Source organism: Puma concolor, chromosome B4, assembly GCF_028749965.1.
Source record: "Puma concolor isolate L17-30 chromosome B4, mPumCon1.1.hap2, whole genome shotgun sequence".
In the NCBI taxonomy this organism is placed as follows: Eukaryota; Metazoa; Chordata; class Mammalia; order Carnivora; family Felidae; genus Puma; species Puma concolor.
The window spans coordinates 108,523,341-108,547,279 of NC_141673.1; the positions used below are offsets into that span (position 1 = coordinate 108,523,341).

A 23,939-nucleotide genomic window follows, 5' to 3' on the forward strand; every position below is an offset into this window, starting at 1 on the left:
ATCCCACAGCTCCTGAGTGACGAGGTTGGGGTCTGGATCAGGAGGTCCAGAATTTTAGATCCCACCCTCCAGAAGTAAACTGTGATGGCTGAAACCAAAACCAAGCCATTTTTCAGGTGGAGAGGAATGTGTACAGCTCTTCAGCTTACTTAATTTTTTTAAACAATACAGCTGTCAATTTTGTTTACATTGTCTTTATTTGCTTCTCTCAGAGCTAGTCCAAGGAGGAAATAAACCCCAAGGAAACAGCTGCGCATGAAGACTGGAACATGGAGAATTTAGGGGAACGGTCCCTGCCCATCTCTGTTCCTGTTCCTCCGCCACACCCCTTCACAGTGCATCACTCGTGCCATCCAAGAGCTGGAGCCATTCCCAGAGTCCTAGACTAACACCAGCTTGCAGCGGTCCTTGGGCAGGGATCTTTGCATGGCTGATAGTTAAAAACAGATGAACTGAAATTAGTGACAGCTTTTCTAAGTCCTGAGACTCTTTTTTCAGGGAAGATCATCCTAAACTTGGGGGAGGGGTCATACTTATGAATGGAGTGGTGCTTGTAAACTTTCATGAGCAGCTAAACTCAGGTATATATTTGGGGAAGGGACTACTCGTAGTATTAATGTGTTTGGAGCTGGGTCCAGTTTACAGAATTTTCATGTTGCCTTTTAAAAATAATTTTTGTTGTTGGTGGTGAATGTATTGTACATAAAGTGGGAAGGGTGGGTGGGGGTGTGGAAGAAATGGAAGTCCTAACTATGGTGGGCACGCAGCACTAGAGTGATCCTCATTTGTTTACAATCATATCACACTGAATACTTTCAGGAGCTGGAGAAGAGGGTAGGGTAAATTTACTCTTGTAAAATGTCACTATTTCCTCAGTGGCTAGCAGTCCTTTGTTAGCTAAAGGCCTTCTTTCCGATCAGCCGTAGAGGGTACCATTGCACTACACCCTGGTTGTGGGCTTTCTCCATTGGAAGGCAGAGTGCTCTCACATGTTCTACCAGGAGCATCTGCCCACAAGACTGGCTTCCCTCTCATCCAGTGGCCTAAATCCTGGATTTCAGAGAGCAGTGCCCTTCCTGATTTGCCACCAGCCCTACCAGATAGTTGTAAACCAGTATCAGGAATTGGGATCACTAGAGTGTTTTGCTTATTAAAATACAAAATAAATCATCCTCGTCACAGACCTGCTGGGACTGTGATCTGGTAGGCATCACACAAAGCTTTCTGACACGAATCACATTTTGTGGAAGTGACTACTCAGGTTTGTATATGTTAGTACAATAAAGAAATTGCACAGTTTTGAATAGGAAAAATGTATTCTATAGATTTACAGGTTGAATTTAGGAATATCTCGGTATATATAGGTTTTATTCATTTTAAGTGAATCATAGTAAGATAAGTCATGGTGATTTAAAATAGCTTTCAGGAACAAGTTCTTGGAAATCATTTGTCATACCTGTGATAGGAAACAATTTTACAGTATTAAATTACTTTGTTACAGTTTTAGAAGTGAATTACACTGGATTGTCCCTGGTTAGCATTCTATATTTGATTTTAGCTGAGATGCCACCAAAGTTAGGACTCCTATGTTTTAAACTTTTGAATATCCCACAAAGAAAAAAATAAGACTAAGGAAAAATGCCCTGAAATTACAGGTTTTTGTAAAGAATAGCATATTTTTAAGCATGCCTTTGGGATAGTAGAAAAGCTTCCATATATTATTAATCTGCCCTAGTTTCTTACAAATTCAGCCTTGTGAGGGGCCAGTAGAATCTTTTCCCTCCAATTCCAGCATCATTGATGAAACGTGGAGCCAATATGTTTAAAGTTTGCTAAGCATGTGCTATCAGGAAGAGAAACAAATTGGAAATAATCCATGTTATACTGATGGAAACCCAAGATACCAGCTCCAGTGTAATGGAGACTCATAAAAATAAGGGAATGCTTTTGACCTGGCGTTGTGGCTCACAGCTCAGGTAGGATTAAGAGTTGCATAGGGAACACAGGGAGCCTTTAAGATACAATGCACAAAAATACAAGTTTTTCTCTAATAGACTTCAGTTTTAAATTTGATGTGCTTTTATGTGGAATGAGTTTTGAGCCTGTGTTCTCATTTGATCCTAATTCTTGTTAGAGAGCTATCACTGGCATAATCTGGTTTGGAGGAGTGAAGAGGTCAGCCTTATCCCTGTAGGAAGAACAGATTCCATGTTAGCCCCTAAGCTAGTGTAAGCTAGCATGGCCGAAGCATTACCTCTTCTGTTTTTGTGTTTGTGTAGAAGCAGGGAGGAGAGAAAGACCAACTGGTCTTGACAGCTGGTTTGGGTCTGTTTAGAGCTGGTCTAGGCCCAGAGCCTTGTGCTGGTGACAGCCTTTCTCTTTTTGCATGAAAGCTGGTTTGGGTGAGAGGCCTCTGGCTGCTGTATAACTGGGAGCACAGTGAGCACTGGGTCTGTTCCCCTGGCACCAAAGTTGGAGGCATTGCTTTGTGCTGAATGACCCTGGGGCGTGGGTAGGAGCGGACCATAAGCAATAGTTGGGTTGATTTGTTCCCTTTCCTTCCACCCACTCAAGGTAACCTTTTCTCCACACTCCCCCCAGCCCCTCACCCCCTGTTCCCTGTTGCTAGAAGCTGTGAACAATATAGGAAGAAATCCGTAAATTCTTATATCCTTAACCTCCCTTCTCAGTATGTAGAGAGGTGAGAAGGTATTAAGGAAGAAGAGTATCAAGGATTGAACTGCTGTTTCATATCGTAACACTGGGAACAAGGGCAACAGCAAATTTGTCAGCCTTGTTGCATCCCATGTGGGAATTGGGTCATGCATTACAGGTCCCAGCACTTCAGCCCTTGTCTGGTATATCCTGAGCTTTTACTGGTCTTTGAAGTGCAGATCTACTAAAAGCAGTCAGGAGCTGAAAGATTGCAGGAACACATGTGACCGTTGAGCTGCTGTGAACCACTGATCCACAGGACCTCTTTCCTCGTCTTTCTCCTTTGGCACTTCTCTTCCCAAGTGTCTTAAGCAGATGCAAATGCATTTGCCATCTTCTCCATAATGGGGATGATGGTCATGTGATATGCTGTAACTAGAAAGTAGTGTGTGAGGAGGTCCTAAAAATGACCTTTCTCAGGCTAGAAGGACTTTCACACGGTGGGTCAGTGTGCTGGCTCTCAGCTCTCAGTAGTCTGCAGAAGGGGATAGCTGGGGTCCACAGGTAATGAGAATACTCTCACACCTGTTTGATTTGATAGTCATGGCTAGCCTTTATTAGACTTGTTAATAAGTTAGAATCTGTTTCCCTAAGACCCAAGAGAAATAAATGATCCAGAAAGAAAAGTAAAGCCTTTTGGAAGGTTTCTGTTTGGGTTTTTGTTTTTGTTTTCCATCAGAGTCTGTTCATTTAAAAAGTAGCTGTTGGCTAAAATTATGGTAGATGCATGTGAAGAGTAAATGAGGGCAAAATACGCAGATCCATAGAACTTTCCATCCCACTTTCTAAAAATAAAATTAAAGCCACTCCACCTCTCCTTAATCACGTTGGTTTAGTTCTTCTGGCAGTGCACATGAGCTTGTTATTAAGGATTCTTTTTTCTCAGTGAGCCCAAGTCAAACTGCGCTCCAAAGGCAAAACTCTTTCATGCTCATCTTCATTTTTACATTTATTGAAAACCTCAAGACCCATAGTATGTATGTGCCTTAGTTCACTCACACCTCAGCTTGAAATGTCATTGTGCCGTAGCTTAGCCCTCAGACCTTGGAAATGCTTCTCTTGACTAAGTATGTGGTGGTGTTATCCCGTGGCGTTTGTCTGCTGTGTAATTTTTCCTGCTAATTCCCATGGAGTTCAAGAGTATGTCCAAAACACATACTCCAAAACAAAGCGCTGTCCAAAACACGCAAAATCCCAGTGTTGCAGTCACCACAGATGTCAGAAACAAGCTTTTAATCCATACCACTAGGTTGAAATTTTTCCCTTTTTTTTTTTTTAATGGAAGTTCAAATCTGTAAATAATAAACTGCTCTTAAGACCTAATCTGAATTTCACAGGAAGTCTTAACCCAGCAGTCCCAAGGCAAGGACAGTCACATAGTGTCAGAATCCTGTCATGCTTTCAAAGAAACTGTTTTCAAAGAAATGAAAGGCTTAGAGTTTTCTAGCATTATTGCTACCCCCTGCGTTGTGACCGAGTGTCAGTGCATTCGCCCCCTGCCAGATTCTGCATGGGCCTCCACTGAGGAAGTCAGCTCCGTGTGCGTGTGAGTCAGGATTGTGCCACTGTCGGGGGTTCTGGGATGCAGGGTCCCTGTGGATAGCTCTCTGTTCAACACTCCAGTGAGGATACTGGGAATCTTGGCTGAGCATGCAGAGGCTTTTATTCCGGGGCTCACATCACTGTCTAGGAACTAGGAATGTGATTGAGGCTTGCTGCATGAGAAGAAACCCCTTTTTCTTTTCTAGTGGGTTGGACTCTAACATGGAGCCTTAGGACACCCAGCCTTGCCCTGCTTTCCCATTGGGAAAACGGAACTTGAGTGAACATTTCTGCATCCCATCTCTCATATGAAGCTGTGACGCAAGCCTTAGCTCCAGGTTGCGTGTTCATCTGTCTCTGCTTTGTAGGCCTTTGCTAAACAGACATTAGTGAGGCTGTCTCCCCAGCTAGTCTTGGTCTCTCACTGTGTACCAGGGGACTGACTGAACCTTTATGTAGAAATACCTGAGAAGCAGCTGATTGTCCTGCATGTGTTTTTGAAAAGGGTGGGATGGGGTTGGGAACAGGGGCGTGGATAATAAGTTATTGAAGTGCTGAACCCCGTTCAGTGTCCTCCGTGTGACCCCTTTCCCCTAGCTGGGACCTGGGTACCTCACTCTCCTGCCTTGCACACAGCTCCTGGGAGCCCAGGCCAGTCTCCACCAGCCTGCGGCACAGTGTCAGGGATTCTTTGCTCCTGCTGCAAAAGCCGTGAGAACTTTCCTGGCCAGTACTGGAAAGGGGAATGCTATTTATTTTTATATTGTGTATATTTTGTCGTGGTCTGCTGATTCCCTGTTTCACTGAGAGCGACACTTACCTCAATAGTTAGTTCGATATTGTGTGTTGGATAATTTTTTAAAAGAACTTTTTAAAAAGCTTTTTGATCCTCAGAGATCTGTAGATTTTATTTCCATATGAACTGGTTATTTTGTATAAAGTACATTCTTAAAATAGCAAGGCTCTGATATGTGTGAGTTGTGTGTGTCCGTGTGTCACTTTTATCATCGGGAAGGTTTGAACTAGACCCCAGCGCCACCACCCATCTCCCCTGGCTTCATCAAGACGGGCAGGCGGTGTTGGGGCAGACAGCAGAGTGTGCCCTGGCTAGGTGATGGCGGTGCATGCTCTGTGGAGAGCCTCAGAACGGCACGAAAACTGGCAGTTCCACATGATGTCTGGGATACAGTACCCCCCAGCCAGCCCCATCAACACCCACCTTGTTGCGCCCACTCCCAATACCACCCACAGACCCCCAGCCCTTGGTACACACCTTTGACACACTTGTATACACTACTTTTGCTCTCCTTCCAAGATCTAGGGCAGCCTGGGGTCTGGCAGGCAGCTGTGTGTGAATTACAGGTGGTCCGAAGTGGGAGCTGCAAGGCTAGGTAAGCAGGGGCTCTTCTACCTGTTCTACCTGCCCGGTTCATTTAGGTTTTATTTCCAGTTCCTAGGAGGGTTTTTGTTACGGGGGAGAGGGAGAATAGATAAAAAGTGGCCACCTTGGGACAACTGACTGGCCCAGTCATGGAACATATGACTCATTCTCAGGGTCGTGAGTTTGAGCCCTACGTTGGTTATAGATTGCTTGAAAAAAAAGAACAAGGAAGCCATCTTAAAGTAGCTGTAATCCCAAAACCCCACAATTTCTGGACTGTTTTATCCTTACTTGGCCTTGTGAGTAATCTCATTCAGTAAAAATTCTACCACAAATAGTACCAGTTTCCAACTCTGTTGTTCACTCAGTTTTATCACTTTCCAGGACAGTGACAGATCTCTCTTCACCTCCCGATTATGTGGTATTAAGTTATCTCTATTGATCTATTATTATTGACTAACATATATTTGAGACTGCTTTAAAACAGTACTTTCCAGGGGCACCTGGGTGGCTCAGTCGGTTAAGCGGCTGACTTTGGCTCAGGTCATGATTTTGCGGTTCCTGAGTTTGAGCCCTGCATCAGGCTCTGTGCTGACCGCTCAGAGCCTGGAGCCTGTTTCAGCATGCTCTCTCTGTCTCAAAAATAAATAAATGTTAAAAAATAAATAAAAGTGTACCTTCCATAAAAAGTATTTTTCCTAGGGGCGCCTGGGTGGTTCAGTCGGTTGAGCGTCCGACCTTGGCTCAGTCATGATCTCTCAGTTTGAGTTCAAGCCCCGTGTCGGGCTCTGTGCTGACGGCTCGGAGCCTGGAGCCTGCTTCGGATTCTGTGTCTCCCTCTCTCTCTGCCCCTCCCCCCTGCTCACGCTTTGTCTTTCTGGCTCTCAAAAATAAATAAACCTTTAAAAATATTTTTCCTAAAAAATATTATATCAGTCACATTTTCTAGTTTAGTTGAATTTCCATATAATTTATTTTCTTAATGTTTATTTATTTTTGAGAGAGAGAGACACAGAATCCAAAGCAGGCTTCAGGTTCTGAGCTGTCAGCCCGACACAGAGCTCAAACTCACAAACCATGAGATCATGACCTCACCCGAAGTCAGAAACTTAACCAACTAAACCACCCAGGCGCCCCTAATTTCCATATGATTTTTGAAGCAAAAAAAAAAAAAAAAGCAACACCACCAACTTTAAGTGAAAATCATTAGTAAACCCCAGATTTGACATGATGCTGGTTAGATGTTTTGCAGTGTCTCCTTTTGCACTGGTGGGACAGGGTGGGTGGGCCACTCACTGCTCTGGCCTGGCTTCCTTTGTTGTCGTGGCAACTGTGACACTGACATGGTCTACATCTACTCCCAGTTGGTATTAGTATCACATCCTTACGATGCATGAAAAAACTAATTGCTGACTTCTGGATTCCTAACTGCAACCACTTCTGTGACCTGAATTCCTCACCAAGCAAAGGGTAAAATTCTTTGTTTTAGCTAATGATCGGGTTTAATTTACTTTGTAATAGGAACTTAGCTCTTAGCTTAGTGCCCCTAGAGTGTTCCCAGATTTATCTCCTTGGGATCAAAACAAAGTATCTTCCACAAGTGAACTGTGTTTCAAAATTTGATACAGTAGGCAGTGTTAATCCAGCTCTATTTTTGGAACTATGATTTGACATTAACACTTATTAAACCTATGTGTACATAACTTACACAACAGTTATAATCGGTGAGCTGCTTACTTCAAATTGGAGCATGAAAAGAAAGCCGGCAGGGCAAGATTTAGGGAAAACGAAGGAAGTCACAAATTGTCCATGAGGATTAGTCTCAAAACTCTGTGGAACTTTTTTTTTTTGACATTTGGAAACATCCAAAGTGCTTCTCTTGTTAAGTGTTAGTGTCTTACGTCTCTAAACCAATTCCTGTCATTGGGGAAGGAAAGTATCTTAATTATATAAACAAGTAGCCCCTATAGGGTTCAGTTTTGTCATAATCTACACTCTCTGGGAGTGGTATTAACAGAATGGAGAAAATAACCCACAGTTGGACTCTTTTGGAAGTCAACCTTCACCCTTTAATCTAACTAGAGGTGAAAGGCCTAGGTCAGTAAACTGTTGTGCAAGGGGTGCCTTTGGAAGAAGTGCCATTGGACCTTTTCTCCCCGAGGCTGGATTCTAGACCAACTGGGAATGAGGCAGAGCTCTGAGTGTCCAAACTGCTGTAGCCTGCACTGTCCCCTCCCCCATGGGATTCTCTGTAGATTGGCCATGCAGGTCTGTTTCCCTGGCCTCATGATTTTCCCTTGGGTTTTTTAATGGAGAACATCTGGGTGTGTTTTAGTCCCCTCTCTGCTTACCAGTGCTCACTCTAGTTTCCTTAGGCAATTTTCACGAAAACCTTCAGTGTAAGATGGACTGTGAAATACCAGCCAAGGAGGCAGCTGGAAAATCCCCAGATTTGGCTATTGTGTGCTGAAATCCCAGCCCCCTTCTGTTTCCATGACCTGCATATAAATTCAGGTCCCCTTGAGAAGTCTTCAGGTTTGGAAAAGCACTACCTGCTCCTAGAATCTTGGATTTGAACCTCATTTTGGACAGCGAATGACAAGAAAGGAGTAACTCTATTCTAGCCAGTTAACGCTAGATAGAATTTTTTAACAAAGTGGAGTCAGTTCCACGGATTGGATTCAAGGTTTTTGCTTTGGGGAGGAATTGAGCCCACAGTAGGAAGGCAAAGACATCCAAGTGAAGCCTGGCCTGTGTGTGCCCCAAGAACTAACTCGCAGTCAAGTTGTCAGTAAGTATTAAATTCCAACTGTATGCCTAGTTACTTTGCCTAATTACTAACAGTGGAAAGGCGGGGGGGGGGGGGGAATAGCTTCCTCTGCTCAGAGTTCACTGTAAAGGGAGAAAAACAATACAAAGAAGTTGGACTACAGTACAGTGTTAGAACACACTGCATAAAGTAGTAGAAAGATTTTTATTCCCTCCCTGAAATGTAATCATTGCAGGAGGGTGGGGTGTTGTTAGCCATTTGATTTGGACAGCCATTTGACTTGATGTGCTGGTGAAGAACACAGAGCCGGGATCTCCTCGGTCTGGGCCTGCTGTCTCAGCTTGTTCTGTTCAGTCTCTGCCTAGTTTTCTCAGGGTCCTTGCTGCAGCTTGAATTCCTCTTCCCTTTCATCCTGGTTCTGTTCCCGTGAGGCTACACTGTAGTGATGAAGACAGAGCAAACGGTTCTGACACCAGTAATTCTCCCCAGGGGGTACTAGGAGGACGCTTCCTAGAAACAACATAGGTCTGAGGAAAAAAGCATGTTTTTGTAGAGGCCATGGCATGGCCCCGCTACGGCAGCCTTCCATATTGTCTGCTGTCTTCTTGTGGTCACATCATCTATTATGCTTCTGAGTGTAGTCTCTGGACCAAAGCATCACCTGGGAATTTGTTACAAATGCAAATTCTGGGGGCACCTAGGTGGCTCAGTTGGTTGAGTGTCCGACTTCAGCTCAGGTCATGATGTCATGATTCGTGGGTTTGAGCCCCACATCAGGCTCTGTGCTGAGAGCACAGAACCTGGAGCCTACTTCGGTTTCTGTCTCCCTCTCTCTCTGCCCCTCCCCTGCCTCCGCTCACCCTCTGTGTCTCTCAAAAATAAACATTAAGAAAAATTTTAAGTCTCACTCCCAGTTTCCACATCCTCTGTCTCATCTGCAGTGTTGGGTGTTTTGGGAGATCTAAACCTAACCAACCATTGCCAGTCCAGGGTCTTGCCATCCAGTAATGTCAAGACTCCCTGCTGGTCAACAATCTGTGTACTCCAGGCAACATCTCCCACGTCTGCTGTTGTGACTTATTTAACAAATTTTAGTGAGCTTATGTCTGTGGCTTTGCAATGCTGTAAGCCAATGGTGGCCAATCTAGGGTGCCCACTTAGGGGTTTAAAAACCTGGGCTTCAGGGGAGTCTGGCTGGCTCAGTTGGTGAAGCATGTGATTCTTGATCTCGGGATTGTTAAGTTCGAGCCCCACGTTGGATGTAGAGATTAAAATCTTAAAAAATCAGATGCCTGAACACTACCCCACAGGGTTTTTCATTGGTCTGGAGTGCAGCCTGGGCAACAGGATTTTTCAAAGATTTCCTGGTAATTCTGTTGCCCAGTCAACATTGTATAAACCACTTTCCAAAACGAGTGGCTTGCAGACTTGAATAAGCCCATGAATTACCTGGAGAATCTTGTTCAGATCAGATTCTGGTTCACTAGGCCTGGACTGGGTCCTGAGGTTCTTCACATTTAACAAGCTCGTTGCTCACTGCATTTTGAGAGCAGAACGACCTCAAACCCATCCATGCTTTCCAACACTGCTGGACTTGCCTTTTTATTTAAAGAGGGAGACGACCAGGGCGCCGGGGTGGCTCAGGCGGTTAAGCGTCCGACTTCAGCTCAGGTCGTGATCTCCAAGTTCATGAGTTTGAGCCCCATATCAGGTGCTGTGCTGACAGCTCAGAGCCTGGAACCTGCTTCAGATTCTGTCTCCCTCTCTCTCTGCCCCTTCCCCACTGTTTCTCTCTCTCCTTCAAAAATAAACATTAAAAAAAAATGATGGAGACTCCCTCATGTGGTCCTCTAACATTGTACTTTTCCAAATCTTCACCTTTTTTCTTTTCTGCCGGTAATGTCCCCTCATCAAAGCTGACTTTCCCTTGTGCGAGGCATTCCAGCCTCCCCTGTCTACCTCCTTACCAAATGCCATCTGTTAGCCTCTCCTCCTTTCTTCCCTCCCTATGAAGGTTGTTCCAGTTCCCTCTATTTGAATATCACATATTTACCTCTCTTTATCTTCATGCAAGCTTTTTTTAAGTTTTCTTTGTTGGGGTTTTTTTTAGTAATTTCTACACCCAACGTGGGGCTGGAACTCACAACCCCAAGATCAAGAGTCACATGCTCTTCTGACCGAGCCAGCCAAGTGACCCATACCTTCATCCAAACTCTTCACTAATAGAACCTGGCTTTTTTTCCTGACATTTGGCTTCCTCCCTACCTTTCTACAACTACTGACTTACATAGAGCCTTAGCCCTTTCGCAGCACTTAACATCCTGTGTGGCCTCTGACAGCTTGATCAACCCCCTCTTGACCTGGTTCTCACTGGTGCCGTGACCCACACTCACCCAGCTGTGACACGGCCTGCCCTTCCAGTGACCTTCTTCCACTTCCCAAAGGTGTGCTCTTCCTAAGACTTGCTTTCTTCTTCTTTTTTTTTTTTTTGAGACTTTTTAAAAAATGATCTCTACACCCAACATGGGCCCAAATTCACAACCCCAAGATCAAGAGTCACACGCTGTACCAACCAAGCCCAGCCAAGCACCCCTCTTTCTTCTCTTCATCACGCAGTCAGTGCACCTTCCTCTAAATGACTTTCACTTTTACCTACAACTTAAGATGTCCCTCTGTGCAATCAACTTCTATCTTCAATTCAGACTTTTTTGCCATGTTCTGGTCACCCTTTCCAAGTTCCTGTTGGACATTGACACCAAATGTCCCTACTGCCATTGTTCCGGGATTTTTATTTGCCACTGTTTTAAATTTTTTACCGAAATGGTTTACAATTTTATTTCCTACATCTTGTTAGTTTGTAACATTCTTCCTTAACCATTTTATTATAATTCCACATTAAAACTGATTGGGGCACCTGGGTGGCTCAAGTCAGTTAAGCGCCAAACTTTGCTCAAGTCATGATGTTGTGGTCCATGAGTTCAGGCCCCACATCAGGCTTTGTGCTGACAGCTCAGAGCCTGAAGCCTGCTTTGGATTCTGTATGTCTCTCTCTGCCTCTCTCTTTCTCTCTCTCTTGAAAGTAAGTAAACATTTTTTGAAAATTAAAAAAAAAAGCTGACATCTTCACTTCTTCCTCCAATGCCATCCATTTATGTTTAAATGTAACATACTGCCTTCATTGCTTATCTCTTTTCCTTTCTACCCTGGTAAAATACACATAAAATATACCATTTTAACCATTTTTAAAAATGCATTTGCTTTTTTTTTTTAATGTTTATTTATTTTTGAGAGACAGCACAAGTGGGAGAAGGGCAGAGAGAGAGGGAGACACAGAATCTGAAGCAGACTCCAGGCTTCTAGCTGACAGCACAGAGCCCAATGCAGGGCTTGAGCTCACAAACTGAGATCACAACCTGAGCCCAAGTGAGATACTTAACCGACTGAGCCACCCAGGTGCCACAAATGCTTTTGCTTTTTTGAAATTTTAAATGTTTATTTTTGAGAGAGAGTATGCACAAGCAGGGGAAGGACAGAGAGAGAGGGAGACACAGAATCTAAAGCAGGCTCCAGGCTCCAAGCTGTCAGCACAGAGCCCAATGTGCAGCTCGAACCCACAAGCTGTGAGATCACGACCTGAGCCGAAGTCAGACGCTTAGGCAACTGAGCCACCAAGGCGCCTTTGACCATTTTTAAGTGTATACTTCAGTTGCATTGAGTACAATCACCTCATTATACAACCATGACTACTACCCATCTCCAGAACTTCTTTATCCCATAGTGAAACTCTATACCCATTAAACTAATACCCCACCTCCCTTCTCCCCCAACCCCTGGTAACCACTTTTCTTTCTGTGTGTATGAATTTGGCTATTCTAGGTACCCCAGATAAGTGGAATCATACAGTATTTTTCCTTCTTCTGGCTTAGCATATTTTCAAGGTGCATCCATGTTGTAGCATGTAACAGAATTTTATTCCTTTTTGAGGCTAAAGAATATCCCATTGTGTGTATATACCACATTTTGTGTATCCATTTATCCACCAAAGGACGTTTGAGATGTTTCCCCTTTTGGCTATTGTGAATAATGTTGCAATGAACATGAGTGTACAGATAGTGTTTAAAGCACTGCTTTCAATTCTGGATGTATACCCAGAAGTGGAACTGCTGGGTCATGTGGTAATTGTATTTTTAACTCTTTGAGAACCTGCCATACCGATTTCCACAGCCACTGCATCATTTTACATTCCCATCAGCAACACACAAGAGTTCCAATTTCCCCACATCCTTGCCCACATGTGTAGTTTTCTGTTTGTTTGATAATCGCACCCTAGCAGGTGTGGTACCACTCTTTCTAGTGCACACTGCCATCCCCTGTTTTGTGGCTGCCACTTTAAACTCAATAGCCATCCAAACTTTTCTTCCCTCCCCACTCTCCTTACCTACCCACCCCTTCTGATGCTACTAGTTGGGGTGATGATATATCTTTTCTTGCTGATCCATGTGTCAAACCTGATATTTGTCCCTAGCATGTTTAATCAGCTGCCAAGCCCTATTGATTCTTCACAGAAATCAGTCACATCTCTTTCCTCCTGCATGCAGGTTCTGATTTTATTTCTCACCTGGATTATTGTAATCTCCTGGCCTGTCCAGACCACTTGGCACTGCCATAAACCTGACCTCTGACCAAAAAAAAAAAAAAAAAAAAAGGGAGTGGGGGGGCACCTGGCTGGCTCAGTCAGTAGAGCATGTGACTCTTGATCTCAGGGTCATGAGTTCAAGCCCCACGTTGGGCATGGAGCCTACTTAAAAAAAAAAAAAAAAAAAAAAACTGAACTGTGCCCTCTGGGCCCCCATTCCACATCCTATGTCAGCTTTCCATTGCCCACCAGGAAAAGAGAGGAAAAAAATGTTATCATTTAGTGAGCACCTTTTATGTGCCAGGCACTCAATGCTAAATGTACCAAATGTACTAAATGCTCTACATCTGAGTCTCATTTCACAGAGGAGGTAGGAGGCACAGAGAAGTTACGTAATTTAAGGTCATGCAGCTAGTAAGTGGTAAACTAGAATTCAAACCAGTTCAAAAGCAGTCTTACTCCAAAGCCCACTCAACCACTCTGCTCTCCTACCTCATTAGCAGTCTTATGAACTGGATATCTCAAGTCCCTTTTGAGAAAGAAAAGCACTAAGTTAAATAACTTGCTTAAAGTGAGGTAGTTATTAACTTGGAAGCTGGAATTTGAACCTGGGTCTCTGACATCAAAGTCTGTCCCATGCTGATTCTTCATCTCTCCCAAATCCTTGGCCGGGCAACAAGGTCCTCTACCTTTGGGACCCAATATGTTACCAGCTTTATACTCCCCCCTACTGTCTCATCCCTTGCCCCAGATTAGACACTTTGCCACTAAAGAGAAGCTGGGTTTTAATTTTACCTCTCTGCCTCCGGTCTTCAAGGCCAAAACCAGTGACTACTTACCAAAACTTTTCCAGCTGTCTATGCTGGAAGAAATCCTCAGCTGCAGCTCTGAGTTCACAACTCAGCTGTACCACTTGTGAGTGCAGGGAATGTGCCAAATCAGCACTGCGGCCCTGCCACGGCAGAGCACGTGGTGGACCACTGAAAATACAGAACCACTGAAATAGGCAATCACTTGTAGTTAGAAAAGTGTGAGTCTGACAAACAGAGGCTGGCTTCTGACCCCAAAAGTCTGGCAGAAGCATTTGCATTGCATTGATTTTCCCTTGTTTGTCCTCCTCCCTGACTTCCAGGTCTCTGAGTGGGTGGCCAGTCTCCCCTCACCCCCACCCCCACACTGCCTTGAACAAAGCTTTTTCCATCCTGAATTTTTGTCTCAGTCATTCCACAACCAAGTAAACAGCCACCTGCTTGCCACCTAGGGAGGTAGGACTGGGCTTGACTAGGCTGCAGAGTGGCCTCTTTGGGGTTTCATTCAAACCCAATCTGTTTACAGGTGTTGGGAGGTGGGAGAGAAGCTGGGGACCCAGAGTAGAGGATGGCTTGGTGACGACCTGCCCCAGGGGAAGGGGCTGTGTGGGCATGAAGAGGGAGGGCCACTAACGATACCAAAAGAGGATGGTAAACCAACCCTTCCTGCAGTTCCTGCAGTTCAGCAGTGATCTGGCCTATATCTTGGCATCCAGAAAAGACAGAAGGTTCCTTACTAAAAGCAGGTAAGTGTTTGTCTTGTCTGTATCAAGCTTAGAGTTGCTAGGGAAAGACCCACTTCTAGCAAATAAACATCTGAGAAAGGTCAGAGCAGCCTGTGGGAAAGGGTCTCCATTTGCTGCACAGAGTTGGAAGGAGGTGGGCAAGAGGAAGTGGCCAGTCCCTGACAATAGTCCCAGATGACGTCTAAGTCAGGAAGCAAGTTATTTCCTTGGCACTGCTCATGTAAGGGGCTCGTCTCTGAAGAACTCTGGCTTGCCCTGCTAATTAGAGTAGGTAGAGAGAGGATGCCTCTCTTCCCTGAGTGCCTCCTCACAAGGTGTAGAGAGGAGAGACAACTGAAGAGCAGAACTGTCTGTCTCATGATGAGACTGACTGCAAGGTTAAAGGCGGTAGCTACCTCATGGTTCACTGATTCCAACATCTTTATTGAATGCCTCTGCACCAGGCTCTGGGGGCACAACCCTAAGACTTTCATCTCCCAGTAATGAGGGGGGCCCTGGGTAGCTCAGTGGGTTAAGCGTCTGACTCTTAATTTCGGCTCAGGTCATTATCTCATGTTTGGCTGTGAGACAAGCCCCGTGTCAGACTCTGCATTGAGTGTGGAGCCTGGTTGGGCTTCTCTCTCAAAATAAATAAAACTTAAAAAAAAAAAAAAAGAGGCTCATGGGAGGAAGCCCAAAAAACTTTTTTTTTTCTTTTTTGTTTTCCAAAAAACAAATTGTAATTCGTCAGGTACAGATGGGGCAAGAGTGTCCTACTCAACAGGACAGTATGTGCAAGGCTCAAACGCAAGAGACCGTGATATGTTCCCAGAAGTGAGAGTTCTCCATGGCTGGCAGGGAGAGTAGACTTGGTGATTTGGGAGGGTACAGTCAAGTAGGAAAGTAGGGTCCGGGTCTGGGCAAAGAGCTGGGAAACTGTCCTAAGAGTGGAGGGAAGTTAGCGTTGCACTTTAGGCAGGGAAGTGCTTAAATGGCAGGCTGGCAGTTGGGTCCAGACTTGCACTTCTGCTCACTTGGCCATGTTGTGGCCAGATTTGAGGAGCTCAGATTTGAGGGGAGCAAGGGGGGAGACAGAGGGGGGAGACTGCCAGGTGCTCCAGACAGTGGATGACGCCCGTGTGATCAAGCAGTGGCTGGTGGGCCCACGAGAGACTTAGGACAGCTTTTTTCTACCCATGATGAAAGACCTGTTTATCCTAGTTTATTATGGAGCAATAATTTTGTAAAATACAATAAAAATCAATTGATAGAAAAATAGAAATTTTATTTAAAATTTTTTTTTAAGTTTTATTTACTTATTTTGAGAGAGAAGGCATGAGCAGGGGAGGGGCAGGGAGAGGGAGAGAGAGAACCCTAGCAGGCTCCACACTGCCAGTGCAGAGCCCAATGTGGGGCTTGAACTCACAAATTGTGAAATTGTGATCTGAGCTGAAATCAAGAGCCAGACACAAACGACTGAGCCACCCGGCACCCCAAAAAATAAAAATTTTTTAAATGATAGAATATAAGCTCACATTTTTCTCAGTAAATTGTAAAACATGAAATTCCTCAAGATGCCATAAAAATTCCTAAGCATTTATTCTCAATTTCTGTAGTTGTCACAGATCAGCACTGAACCACATGCCCTGAGTAGCACTGACTTTAGGAGGAAGAATTGCCAGAACATGATGACTGATTAGTTGTGGAAACATAAGGGGGAAAGGATGAATCAAAGATGGCTCACAGACTTGGCCTGGATAACTGAATGGCTAGTGGTGCAGCTTCCAGAGCTAGGAAACCAGGAAGAGAAACAGCAGGTCTACAGGGGTGGATACAAGTAAAAAGAGGTATTACTATACTGTGTGAGGCCAGACTGCTAAGATGGGGATGGCTGGGAGCTGGTTAAGATAATGGTGAGGGGCTCAGGGCAGAAATCCTCAGCTGCAGGTACATCATGAGCAAGTAGACAATGACTGAAGCCCAGGAGAAGATGGGTTTTCAGGATGATTGTGTGGAGTGGAGTGGAGTGGAGTGGAGTGGAGTGGAGTGGAGTGGAAGGAGTCAAGAATCTTGGCAGGACTTTATGGGTACCAGTGACCAAAGACACTGGTCATGGGAGGCTGGGAAGCCACTGGGGAGAGCCAAGGAGTCATAGAGGTCAAGATAATAGAATGTTTTAATGTGGGAGGAATGAAAAGTGGTGGAATCAGGAGCTCAGAGAACCGTGGCCTGCTCTGGTCCCTGCAACTCACCACCTAGAATCATCCTTCTAAATAGATGTGTCTCTGGACAGTCTCATTCAAAATATGATCCTGGGAAACCATGTAATAATTACTTTAGGGGTGCCTGGTTGACTCAGTCCTTAGAGCATGCAATTCTTGATCTACGGGTCTTGAGTTCAAGCCCCACATTGGGCGTAGAGCTTACTTTAAAAAAAAAAAAAGAAAAGAAAATTACTATACAGTTTTCTGTGCTTTCCAAATTTTCTAATTTTTTTCTAGTACTTTAAATACTTTAAGAAATAGAACAATTGTTCATATTAACAAAAGGGAACTGATCACCTCCTAAGCATCTGTTAACTAGCTATCTCCTAAAGAAATACACAGGATGGGTCACAGTTTCTTTTTAATTTATTTAAGTTTATTTGTTTTGAGAGAGAGAGAGAGAGAGAGAGAGAGCAGGGGAGGGGTAGAGACAGAGGGAGAAAGAATCTCAAGCCAGCACCCTACTATCAGCACAGGGCCCAACACGGGGCTCAATCCCATGAACCGCGAGACCATGACCTGAGCCGAAATCAAGAGCCAGTAGCTCACCCAACTGAGCCACCCAGGCACCCCAAAATGGGTTACAGTTTTGATGTTAAGGGCAGAACCCCTGGACAAGACAGGGTAGGTAAGCCGACTGGGCCCTGCCATGCAGACTCCCTCCCAGGCCCTCCAAGGACCTGTCTGCTTCTGGCTCTTTGACCAGTACGGCCCTTAGCCAGCTTCTTGCTCGCAAAACAGTCAGCAGGAGAGTGGAGAAGGGGCAGGCGACCCCTCTGAGTGCACACACACACGCCGAGCAGAGATACTTCTGGAAATGCACACATAAGGGATCAAAAAATGCCTGGCTCTGCGCGCCAGCTGAGTGGTGTCCTGCCTGCCATACAAGAGGCACCTTGTCACTGACTTCCCACAGAGCTGGAGGAAACTGTTCCCAGAGCCTCAACTTCTCTCGCAGTGCCAGACCCTCCCTGTGGGCAGCCTCCTCTCCTGCCTTGCCTTTCACTCCTCAGCCCCTCAGGTTTCAGGCCTCCACCAGCTCCATGGTTCTTCAGCCCTGGACAGTCGCCAAGCCCAGACCCTTTCTTTAAAAAGTTCTCTCCCAAGGCACCTGGGTGGCTCAGTCGGTTAAGTGGCCGACTTCGGCTCAGGTCATGATTTCGCGGTCCTTGAGTTCAAGCCCCGAGTCGGGCTCTGTACTGACAGCTCAGAGCCTGGAGCCTGTTTCAGATTCTGTGTCTCCCTCTCTCTGACCCTCCCCTGTTCATGCTCTGTCTCTCTCTGTCTCAAAAGTAAATAAACATTAAAAAAAAAAAGTTCTCTCCCAACTAACCCTTGCCCTCTGCACTCTCCACCACCCCCCTTTTCTCTCTACCTCATTGCTTTGCCATCATGCCGCCTATCTGGCTTCTCGCACGAAATTTCCTTTTCTCAACCTGTTCTTCCTGCATTGTCCTCATACCACATTCAACAGTGTGCTTTCCCCCTTAAAAGTATTCAGTATTTTTTTACTGCCTGCAGGATCAAATTGGTGAAAAGTTAATTTAGGGGGCACAAACTATATTGGGCAAGCCCCAGGTTCTCCATGCCTGACCTAACCTACTTTTGTAGCCCTTTTCCACCGTTCTGGTGAGCCAGCCAGGGCGGTGAGCTGTGCCCTCAGCCCTTTGCTTGGCCCCCTTAGGTGCTCACACAGTGCTGTGTCCAGGCCACCTCCCCCTCCTCTTCTTAGAAACTTTCCCTTATTTTTTTTAGTACCTGTGCTGGTGAAGCAAGCACCTCCCTATGTTTTTTTTTTTTAAGTTTATTTATTTAGAGACAGAGAATGAAAGTGGAGAAGGGGCAGAGAGAGAGGGAGAGAAAGAATCCCAAGCAGGCTCCATGCTATCAGCACAGAGCCCAGCGTGGTACTCAGTCCCATGAACTGTGAGATCATGTCCTGAGCCAAGACCAGAGTCAGACGCTTAACTGACTGAGCCACCCTGGCGCTCTTCCCTTATTTTTTTTTTTTTTAATTTAAATTTTTTTTTTAACGTTTATTTATTTTTGAGACAGAGAGAGACAGAGCATGAACAGGGGAGGGTCAGAGAGAGAGGGAGACACAGAATCCGAAACAGGCTCCAGGCTCTGAGCTGTCAGCACAGAGCCTGATGTGGGGCTCGAACCCACGGACTGTGAGATCATGACCTGAACCGAAGTCGGATGCCCAACCGATTGAGCCACCCAGGTGCCCTGCTTCCCTTATTTTTTAAGACCACTTCTAGATCTTCCAAGCCAGGCTGGAATGGCCTTGCACATCTCTGAACACTTACAGTATTCACTATCTAAGCATCTCAATTGCAATAAAATGGAATTTGAGAGTTCTTTAAAAAGTTTGCTTATTAGTTAAGAACTCTTTGGCTACTTGGGCGCCTGGGTGGCTCAGTCGGTTAAGCACTTGACTTCAGCTCAGGTCATGATCTCATGGTTCATGAGTTTGAGTCCCACTTCAGGCTCAGCCCTGACAGTGCAGAGCCTGCATGGGATTCTCTCTCTCCTTCTCTCTCTATCCCTTGCTCACTCATGCCCGGTCTCTCTCTCTCAAAAAAAAAAAAAAAAGAGAGAGAGAAAAAGAAAAAAAAAAACTCTGGCTACCCAATTACAAAAACTAATTTTAATTTGCTTAAGACAATAAGTCATAACACCCCAAAACAACAGCAACAAGACAATAAGTCAATTCATGAAATATCCCTTTGGTACCTAAGGTCGAGAATGAAGTGGGTTACTGTATAGTCAGGGCTTCAAACCCCACCAGAACTCTCTGCTTTCTCTCTTGTTCTGCTTTATCCATCTCTCTTGCTACAAATGATCTCTCTGTTTCCCAAATACCACATGACAGTAAACATGACTGCAGATCAGTCCCAAGTGTTATGTTACAGACAAAATCTGTAAAGAAGCTACACAATCTCTTCTTTAAGATAACTGTAGAGGTCAGGGCTCCTGGGTGGCTCAGTTGGTTAAGCGTCCCAACTCCCTTTTTTTTTTTTTTTTTAATGTTTACTTATTTTTGAGAGAGATAGAGTGAACTGGGGAGGGGCAGAGAGAGAGGGAGACAGAATCTGAAGCAGGCTCCAGGTCAGCACAGAGCCCGATGCAGGGCTCCAACTCACAAACTATGAGATCATGACCTGAGCTGAAGGCAGATGCTTAACCGACTGAGCCACACAGGTGCCCCAGGGTCCCAACTCTTGATTTCAGCTCAGGTCATGATCTCAAGGTTGTGGGATCGAGCCCCAAGCCCCGCGTCAACCTCTGCATCGAGCCTACCTCTTGTCAAGCCCTGCAGGCATAGAGCCTGCTTAAGATTCTCTCTTTCCCCCTCTGCCCCACCCCCACTCATTTGTGCACACCTGAGTGCTCTCTCTGTAAAAATTAATTAAGGGGCACCTGGGTGACTCAGTCCGTTAAGCATCCGACTTCAGCTCAGGTCATGATCTCAAAGTTCATGAGTTCAAGCCCCATGTCAGGCTCTGTGCTGACAGCTCAGAGCCTGGAGCCTGCTTCAGATTCTGTGTCTCCGTCTCTCTCTCTCTGCCCCCCTGCCCACTCATGCTCTCTCTCTGTCTTTGTCTGTCTGTCTCTCTCTCAAAAATAAACAATTTAAAAAATTAAAAAAAAATACCTATAAGGAAAATTAAATGACCTATTAAGTCAGGGGCCCATCCTCAGGTAATCAACACTACCCAGGAGAATAACATCACATTTTAGGAACATGGTAGTCCCCACCAGGTGAACGGTAAGAGAGAATGGGGGTTCCTGGAAATGCAGTAATGAAGAGCTACAACAGTTGTATCACTGCATCCCACCCTTTGATGCCTGGGGACGTGCAGAGGCATACCATTTCCCATTCATTCACATTTTTTCCTTTTTTTAAAAAAATATTTTGGGGCGCCTGGGTGGCGCAGTCGGTTAAGCGTCCGACTTCAGCCAGGTCACGATCTCGCGGTCTGTGAGTTCGAGCCCCGCGTCGGGCTCTGGGCTGATGGCTCAGAGCCTGGAGCCTGTTTCCGATTCTGTGTCTCCCTCTCTCTCTGCCCCTCGCCCATTCATGCTCTGTCTCTCTCTGTCCCAAAAATAAAAAATAAAAATAAAAATAAAAAAAAGTTGAAAAAAAAAATTTTATTTTTTCGTGTGATCTCTGCCCCCCAGTGTGGGGCTCAAACTTACAACCTCAAGATCAAGAGTCACATGTTCTATCGACTGAGCCAGCCAGTTGCCCCTAAATTTCCCTCTTCTAAATATGGATCAATAATCACGTGTCAAACTATAAATGCACTTATCTTCCCAATGTGAGATAATTTAATGTCATGACCAGATACTGCAGCCAGAGGCAATGACAGGGAGCCTCTGTTATCCAGATAAAGATTACTTTTTTTATATGTATATATCCTGTCCTTCTCTCCTTTGGTCCCAAAGAGTTCCAGATGTAGATACTCATAATTCTGTATCCCAGTGCTTAAATAATTAGTATTACTACCCCAGTACTCCCCAAATACTATTTTTCTAAATTCCATTTCGAAGAGAGAACAGGTGAAATATTATCTATTGGCCAATAGTCTAACACATAGAGCACACCTGGCTCAGTCAGAGGAGTCTACTACACTTGATCTTGGAGTTGTGAATTCAAGCCCCACGTTGGGTGTAGAGATTACTAAAAAAAAGGAAATTAAACAGGGTGCCTGGGTGGCTCAGTAGGTTAGGCATGTGCCTTTGGCTCAGGTCATGATCTAATGACTCATGGGTTTGAACCCAGCATCAGGCTCTGTGCTGTCCCAGCAGAGCCTACTTTGGATCCTCTGTCCCCTTCTTTCTCTGCCTCTCCCCCACTTGCATGCATGCACGTGCTCTCTCTGTCTCTCTTAAAAATGAATAAATAAAAACTTGTTTTAAAAATCCTAAAAAAAAAATTTTTTTTTAAAGGCTAAATATTTTAGTCAGTATCCATTTGTTTACTAAATTCTTTGGCAGTGTAGGGAGCAACTTGGTCAGGCAAATGGCTGCCCCAAGGCTGGGCTTGCCCGAAGAATTTCCCTTGCCTGGGATCCTTCAAGTCCTATATATGGAGAGAACGGTGCCCAGGAGCGCCCCCGGTGGGAGGATGTGCTGTATCGCTCTGGAAGTCTATTCCTGTCAGGGCTGGAACCAGCAGGGACCTTGTTTTTGTTCTCAGCTGCATCCCGGCTGCCTGAAACTGTGGCCACTGGCACAGTCAGCACTCCCCACGCGTTTCTAGGGTGACTAACACTTGGGCCAATGGATTACCTGAGGTATTGAGCAAGTACGAACTCTGTTGCCAAGTTTGGGATTTGGGGAGTGATGACTCCTTTAAAACGTTCACTGGCTCACTGTCAGTTTCCTCTTTGTTGACTCCGTTTGCTAATGTGTTTACTGGCGCCAGAAATCTTGTGTGGCCCAGTCCTTGAATACTAAGTCTGTCCAAGAGAACTGCCTGGCCTGGGACTTACAGTGGCATGGCCCAGTCCCATGGGGTGGGGGTGCTCTGCAGTGCATGCCCACACTACACACCAACAGGCAAATGCACTTAGAGGTTGGAGACATTATCACATCTGCCTCGTGAAAGCACTATGGCCCTGGGATTCGGGTGTCCCTAATTTCTCTGGCTTCTCTTAAATACCCCTATTCCAAAATCCAGTGAACCACAATTTATAAACTAATAATTTTGTTCTAGAAAAAGCAGGGAATATGGCTGCAAGATTCTCAATTATTTGAATCTCTGCTTTCAGACTGACAGGGTTTTTTAAATGTCCCATTGTTTCTTATCTACTTTTAAGGTGCCGTTCCGGGATTACAACACATCTTTCTCTCATAACAACTTTGTGAGTGTCTCAAAGAACAGCTGACACACTTTAATTTCCTGACATTTTGTGCCTGAGTGACTTAGTTGCTTATGCGTCTGACTTCGGCTCAGGTCATGATATCGTGGTTCGTGAGTTCGAGCCCCTCATAGGGCTCTGTGCCGACAGCTCAGAGCCTGGAGCCTGCTTTGGATTCTGTGTCTCCTTGTCTCCCTGCCCCTCCCCCACCCACACTCTGTTTTTCTCTCTCAAAAATAAATAAACATCAAAAATTTTTTTTCCTGGCATTTTCCCACAAGTTCCCTAAAGCTCCAGCTTTTGGAGGCACGTGGTTGGAGCCTCAAGAGTGACTGGGGGCACCACACAAGAACTGCCAGCCTCTCAGCCTGGAAAAGGGTTTCTTCACAGCCTGTTCCCTGCTTTCTCTGAGTCCATGCTTCAGGTTTATAATTTGCAAATCCTCCCCTCTCCTAGTTTAGGGGATAGAAGTCTCTTTTGGTTGGGAGTATCAGAAACACATTCTAGCAAGTTAAGCAATAATGACGATTGACAGGACTGTTGAGTGTCTCACAAAATCCAAGGACAGGAATGCAACTGGCATCCAGGAGTGAACTGGAAACTGGGATTTTAAACAACATTAGGACTATCTCCATCTTTTGTTTCTCCTCCAGATATCTTTGCTTCACTTTTCTGTTTCTTTCTCTGCAGACCAGCTTCCTATTTCTCCAACAGATCCAAGTTTTACACATTCTGGGTCCAAACACCATGTTCGAAATTTCCAGTTTCTCAGACAAAAACTTTGGTGTCTCCTTAACTAGTCCCTTTGTCTCTCACATCTGTTCTGTCAGGAAATCCTGTTGGCCTTGCGTTCAACATACACCCATAATTAAACCACTTCTCACTCCCTCTCCACCCATATACCCTGAGCATGCAGCCTTTTTACCTCTTGCCTAGATTCCTGCAATAATTTAATTGATCTTTCTGCTTTTATCTTGAGCCCTCTGTTGCCTATTCTCAACACAGCAGCCAAATAGTCCTGTCAAGAGCATGTCATTTCTCTGCTCAAAACTCTCCAGTTGTTTCTCTTTTCATTCAGAATAACAGCCAAAGAGCTTCCAAGGCCTTACAAGGTCATGCTTCTGCCCGTTATCGCTCTTTGTCTTTATTGCACATCCCTGTTCACGCTTCCTGGCCACCTCACTGTTCCTTCAACTCACCAGTCTCTGCTTACAGGGTCTTTGC

The 23,939-nt window shown here is 45.1% G+C and overlaps 2 protein-coding genes and 1 long non-coding RNA gene across 17 annotated transcripts in view; 2 read left to right on the top strand and 1 right to left on the bottom strand.

Moving 5' to 3' along the window:
- CECR2 (CECR2 histone acetyl-lysine reader) overlaps positions 1-706 on the top strand; it is a 173,265-nt gene extending 172,559 nt beyond the window's left edge. For all 6 annotated transcript variants that reach the window (XM_086714482.1, XM_086714481.1, XM_086714485.1 and 3 more), the window contains one exon: positions 213-706. In XM_086714482.1, coding sequence (XP_086570608.1) covers positions 213-218 — 6 coding nt within the window. In that variant the 3' untranslated portion in view covers positions 219-706. The remainder of the gene's footprint in view (positions 1-212) is intronic.
- A 7,048-nt stretch (positions 707-7,754) lies between these two features.
- The window catches only part of SLC25A18 (solute carrier family 25 member 18), a 30,116-nt gene continuing 13,931 nt past the window's right edge, over positions 7,755-23,939 (top strand). For 3 of the 10 annotated variants that reach the window (XM_086714496.1, XM_086714497.1, XM_086714498.1), the window contains exon 1: positions 14,316-14,599. In XM_086714496.1, coding sequence (XP_086570622.1) covers positions 14,502-14,599 — 98 coding nt within the window. In that variant the 5' untranslated portion in view covers positions 14,316-14,501. The other 7 variants (XM_086714502.1, XM_086714501.1, XM_086714504.1 and 4 more) reach the window with 6 other exon arrangements.
- LOC147579409 (uncharacterized) lies at positions 8,594-14,111 on the bottom strand. The gene is made up of 2 exons (XR_015253911.1): positions 13,884-14,111; positions 8,594-8,845 (listed from the first exon to the last, which is right to left on the bottom strand). It is a non-coding gene; the product is annotated as an uncharacterized LOC147579409 (long non-coding RNA).